This window comes from Anarrhichthys ocellatus, unplaced genomic scaffold (genome assembly GCF_004355925.1).
Source record: "Anarrhichthys ocellatus isolate YVR2014 unplaced genomic scaffold, GSC_Weel_1.0 scaffold8, whole genome shotgun sequence".
Lineage (NCBI taxonomy): Eukaryota > Metazoa > Chordata > Actinopteri > Perciformes > Anarhichadidae > Anarrhichthys > Anarrhichthys ocellatus.
Window position 1 is genome coordinate 6,351,885 of NW_022280038.1, and position 6,304 is coordinate 6,358,188.

General features: G+C 39.1%; 1 protein-coding gene across 1 annotated transcript in view; it reads right to left on the bottom strand.

Annotated features, from left to right (window-relative positions):
• Positions 1-832, bottom strand: part of gramd2aa (GRAM domain containing 2Aa) — a 12,412-nt gene extending 11,580 nt beyond the window's left edge. The window contains exon 1 of the mRNA XM_031848769.1: positions 819-832. Within this exon, the coding sequence (XP_031704629.1) occupies positions 819-832 (14 nt within the window). The remainder of the gene's footprint in view (positions 1-818) is intronic.
• Between the last annotated feature and the right edge of the window lie 5,472 nt (positions 833-6,304).

Sequence of the window (6,304 nt, forward strand, 5' to 3'; positions counted from 1 at the left end):
ATATATATATATATATATATATATATATATATATATATATATATATAGATATAGATATTGATATATATATTGCACATTGATGCCCTCATCTGACCTGAAGACAGCGTGCCAAATGGTTTATAGGTTGTGTGTGTGACAGTAAGTGTTTATTTGTTTGTGTGTGTGTGTGTGTGTGTACATTGCGTGAAAATCCCAGCTGGGTCAAAGCTTCCACATGACGAGTTAATCATCAGTGAGTGCATAACTGCAGGGAGACGGAGGCTGTCACGAAACAACATCATCAAAGACAAATAGAGTTGTTTAAACACAAATAGTGACCATGCCAGGAGATTATCCATGTTGCTCTTTTTATAGTCAGAATGCATGAACACACACACACACACACACACACACACACACACACACACTGCATCAAGCTCGCCTCGGGAGGAGCAGTCAGAACAGTGCAGCAGATGTCACAGCATGATACTCATATATATTACTAATGCAGACAGAACCACCCAGCAGATCAAATATAGTATAATCAGCCCTCTAAGGAAAATGTCATTGTAATGAACTGCTGTCCCAGTTAAGGCGCTTTAAAAAAGAGCACATGTATATGCAACAATACATTCTGAAATGCCAAATGTTTTTGAGGGATTATTTTCTGACTTCCCTTTCTTCCTGCATCTTTCTGTGAGTGCTAGGTGATTGACAGCGAGCAGAGCATGACGCAGCGCTGATATGAAAACACTCCTGCTCGAGGAGTTACTGATAAAGCGGAAGCTCTGGCCAAAACCAAATTGCAGCTTCATGTTTACTGTGATGGATTATCTCACTCTGTGGACGCCATTTTCATACGGTGCAACAGAGAAAGGCATCAAATGAAGGGAGGAAAGTGGGCCTTTATATCTTCAACCCTCCAGAGTCCAACGGGAATAATGTGACGAACGAAGGACGACATTTGCATAACACATTGGTTAGTCCTCATACTCGGAGCCTTTTGACTTGTTCTGTTCGTATTGTACCTATAATCACAGGTGGACTGGAGCTAAGTAATATTACTTTCTTCGGTACTGCACTGAAAAGACAATTTTGAGGTAACATTGGACTTTTTACTCCACTACATTTAGCAGTAATAATTACCTTTCACATTAAGATTTATTCATAAAACACAATACTATCAGTTTACAAACTATGCAGTATATAAAGCTGTTCAAGTCAGCTCTACCCTGACATTAAAGTCCTGCTTACATACATGTGAGTGGATATGATAACGCTATATAACAATGAAGAAAGGTGCCTTTGTGCATAATGCATACTTTCACCTTTTAATTTACTTCCAGCGCATTTAGTTGCCACTTGCCATTACTAATGTACCTTTACTCAAGTATTCTAAGATTATTAATGCAGGACTTGCACTTAGTATTTCTTTCATTGTGGGGTATTGCTACTTTTATTGTGCAAAGTATAAAATGAGTTACTTCTTCCACCACTGCTTATAATTCTTATAATGCTAAATAGCTATACTCAATACAATAGCAATGCTGTTTCAGCAGGAACTTTATAACATCTTACTGGACCAACTCCACATTTGCAGTCACCTTGAACAGAGTCCTTCACTGTGTTGTACGGCAAGGAGCCATTATGTTAAAATGCCCATCGCTGTTGCCTTAATAGGACTGTCCGTGTTCCGGCTCTGATGAGAGACTTTCCTCTGGGTAAGAAGATATCATGACCTCTATCCCTGAACAACCCCCCCCCCCCGACTCTGCTGCCTCCGTCCATGTTATTGTTCCTCTCATGGTGGAGCACAGTGGAGATGAGAGAGGTAAACTCTGCCCCGTCAGGGTGACCATGATAATTATGTCAGAGAAACACTGCCTCAGACTATGCCTCAGAGCACAGTAAAATATACATTAAGTATTTTACTAAACACTGAATCAACAGCAGAAATTATATTATTTTGGAGTGGAGACTTGTGGCGAACTCTTCATGCCAATTTAAAAAACAACAATATGATTACATTTCAGTCATTTAGTTCAGATTCTGTCACATACACCATAGGCACAGCTCAAGTGACTTGCTCAAGGACACGTCGCCATGCGACGAGCCGGAGCCGGGGATCGAACCGCCGAACCTCTGATTGAAGGACGGCCCTGCTCTCCACTTAGCCACAATCGCATGATATCAATCTGTGTCTGCTGAGGAACTCACGTTGTACTGTATGGAAGAATTATTATTATTAAGTTATTATTAAATAATATTCCCAGATTTGTTTTAGGTTTTATTTTGTTGTGTCTTTTTGCATTAACGGACACAAACTAACTTTGCATCATTATCATATTATTCCAATCATACGACTTTATTGTGTAGTATTGACGCTGAGAGGGCAACAGTTTCTAACTTAAAGAGAGGGAGAGAGCTTCTTATATACAGTCTGTGGGAGAGAGTGAGACTTTTAAAAAGTGGTAAGATGAGGGTGAGAGCAGTAGTTGGGAGAAATGGTGTGGGCATACATATCAAGGACAGAAATATGTTCGCAAAAGAATGCAAAAAACACCAACAACAACACACAAACAGTAAAGCGATAAGCACCATGTGGAGTGGAGACAAGATAATGAATGCTTGCATTGTCTTCTGCTGCCACAAAACATGTTTCTAATCTAATTTAAGGACTTTATATTCACACAGTTGTGTTTATCAAATTAAAAATAAAGGCACAATATGACACAACCAAACATTAGACACAACAAACATATGAAGTCTACAACTACATACAGCTTTAAACTGTATGACGGGGTCTTCATCAGCAGTTGGAGTCATGTGAGACATGATTAAAAGCCCCTAAGAACTAAATAGGCTACTTGACTCTGTATGTATATGTAGGTCATTAATCTTTATGTCTCTATTGATACTCTATCATCTTCTCCTTCATTTAGAGAATCAGAGAGGGAATGTGATGCTTTGGCAACATTGTTTTATTTAGTTTTTACTTTCATAGCAATAAAGCGACTGTGAATGGAATTGAAGTGAACTGAATGATCCACAACTCAGGCTGGAAAAAGACCCAAGTAGGGTTAAAGTGTCAGAGAGCTGAGGGGGTGACAGATGCTAAGCTGTGTGTGCGCGTGTGGGTGTGTGTGTGTGTGTGTGTGTGTGACGTGTAAGAGCAGGATGAGGCTTGTTTACAGCAGAGCAGTACAGCTGTGACAGCCTTGCACTGCTCTCCAGCTGGATGCCTTACAGACACTTAATGTGACGCATCAGTCACTTTACATCACTTAATCATTAACTTCAAAACAGCAGAAAGAAAATCCACCATGCACCCATCCAAGAGCTCCAACAAGGCTAAGTAGTCTCTTTCCTGCTGTAAGTGAAGATATTCTTTATGTTACTTTAACTGGTTCACATTTATTTCCTTTTGTTCATCCGCTAGAACATAATTGTGAGGTAAATATACATATCCTGTACATTGAATAAATAAAAATAGTGTCCAGAATACATTTGAAATGTATACATTTCCTAAACGATGTCAAAGCAGTTTAAATTAATTTAGAAAACAGAATATCTAATAAGTAATCCATAACCAAACTAAGCTACGTTCATTCCAACATTTAATTATTTTAAGCAGCTTGTCCTAGATGTGCAAATTCATGGTTTTCCTCATCAAATGTACCCTAACCCTAGAGAGGACATCCCATTATCTTGTGACCATGTTATGAACAATAGTGCATGTGTGCTGCTCCTCCTGCCTGCTGGTTGCTGCCTATAAATAGGCTCCACGGTGGCTCTGCACACCCAGGTGGAGAGAAGAGAGTGATTATTAAAAACACAGGCAGCTCTGTGGGGACTAACCGGCTCTCCAGTCCTCGCTCTCGCTCTCCATCTGTCTCTAGCTCTTACACAAGATCCAGGTCTTAATCAATACTGCCGGTACACCTCGATGCTGGGTGAGTGTCAGAAGAAAACCGCTACAGGCAATTCCCATCACGGGCGATATGTAGGAGAGCTGTGAACGTGGTGTGTAGAGGTAGAGCTTCTTTTTTACAAAGGGTATAAACAAGGTCACGCTGGGATGACATGTGCGAAAATGATGGACAGTTCAAGATAAAAGCTTCACCAGAATGTCACAAAAAGGTTTATTTCAGTTATTATTCAGAGGGTTTGAAATCAATTCCCAGCCCCAGGAGGAACCATCACGTTTTCCAGCAGAAGTAAAAACATCAAAATCAGGATCTTGTAAGGTTTCCACACAGCAGCAGCAGCAGCAAAATAAGTTGGTATTTTCCAGCTACCTGGAGACTCAGAGTGTGAACACATAGTGAACCTTTCTGAGTCCAGCACATAAGATATAACAAAGTGTAATAACCCAAAAATGTACTATCATTTCAAAAGCTGTGGTTTGGAAATAAAACTAAACCTGTGTGTCACTGTGAGCTAAAGCTAAATGTTGCTTCTGCTTCTGCATGTGTGTGTGTTGTGTGTGTGTGTGTGTGTGTGTGTGTGTGTGTGTGTGTACACGCATGCGCCTTTGCCGGTGTATCTCAGTGCCCTTGGCAGTGAGGCCGAGTAGTGAAACTAATTACAAGCTCAAAGAATCCTAAATTGAATTCTAAATTAGAAAGCGAACACCTCCCATCGGTGGATGGTGTAGGAGTGGACTCCCAGTCAATAATTTAGCTGGAGGAGACGGATTTGGCACTGAGAGAAGTGAGTCTCACTTTGGGAAAAGATCGGCATGATGAGAGAAGAAGAGGAACTTTCAAAATGTCTCCCGAGTTTAAAATCAAAGGATCGGATTCATAGATCAGAGTTCTCATTTGAAACAAGATTTTTTTTATTATTATTATTATTATTATGAAGAAACAGTTCACACTGATGTGAAAATTAGGTAAATCTTCACCACGTCAGCTGATATTTTGTTCGTACAGCGAACCAACCCACACTGAGTGAGCACCTGTAGCTTAATCTCTAAGGAAATCATATGTTTATAATCAGCTTCATATCTAGAGAAAGCATAACATGTTTATCTTGGTATCTTATCAGAGCATTATCTTGAGTGTTTTGTCGTCAAATATTAGGACACGGTGTAACTGAAAGCTCAGTAGTGACTTCCACATGTCTGGTAATTTTCTTATTGGCGATATGTAAAGAATAAATCAACCCAAACATTGTCAGGGAGGAAATTATGGAAGATTCTGGTGCACATTTTTGGTTATGTTGCATGAGCTGTTTAGAAGAACTCGATGGATATTTTAAAGCTTTTCTTTAAACTGTAAAAAGCATAGTTTTGATTATTTAAATTGTTTAGGAGATGGAACAAGAAAAGGACATCTTTTCTGAGATTTTGCGTACTTTTATTGTTTTGTTTTTTTAAATCACAGAAACTCGCAGTAAAATGCTTAAATGTGCAATAATTTAGATTCTTTTGACTATTGGAAAGACATATTTAAGACAATTATACTGCAAACATCACACTGGATAATTAATAGCACTGCTTTACAAATACTCAGAGTGCATGAATTCAGAGAAAATAGTTTCAAATACAACAATACTTTATTGTTATTCTGTGTGACCCACATCATGTTCATGTTAGTTTATAAGTTGTTTATATGAACATTGAATCGAATGATTCTGTGTAATGTGAAAGTGGTCGCTTGTAGTGGCAAACCAACAGGGAATTATCTCTAAACTCTTAAGCTCTAACTTTTTAGCCTCTTTTAGCTCATTGTTTTGGTTTTAAAGCAGATTTAATTTAAGCTCGAGTGTCATTAACATCCACAGGAAGCTGTAAACGCACAAAGCGACAAGCTCCTGAACACAGTGGAGCATCAGACCTGATGCTACATGCAAGTTGGTGGTGACCAAAACAGAGCTAAAAATGAAAGTTTCAAAACTAATATTTATGTTGCTTTGTGTGTCCTGGATGTTGTTGTTTTTTTATTTTGCCATAACAACTTTATGAACCTGTGATATGTGGTGGTTGTGTATTCGTCAGCTTGTTTTGATCTATTAATGCAACGTTAAATACTTTATGTAAACAAATATTTACAACCTGAAATAGTTGCACGCAGGAACAGAGGAGTGTTGCGGTGAGTTACGCGCTGGGAGGGGATAGAAATAAAGACACACACATGGATTATTGAGTGACGCAAGTTAAAGACTGACAAGTACATTAAGTCCCTCCCATTCTCTGAATCGACCAACATGCTTCAGCGCTAAATCTCATCCCAGAACAGATTCCCCAGGATTACACTGTTCCTGCCTCGGATCCTTCTTATATAACACACCCTTTCGGTCTGCACACACACACACACACACA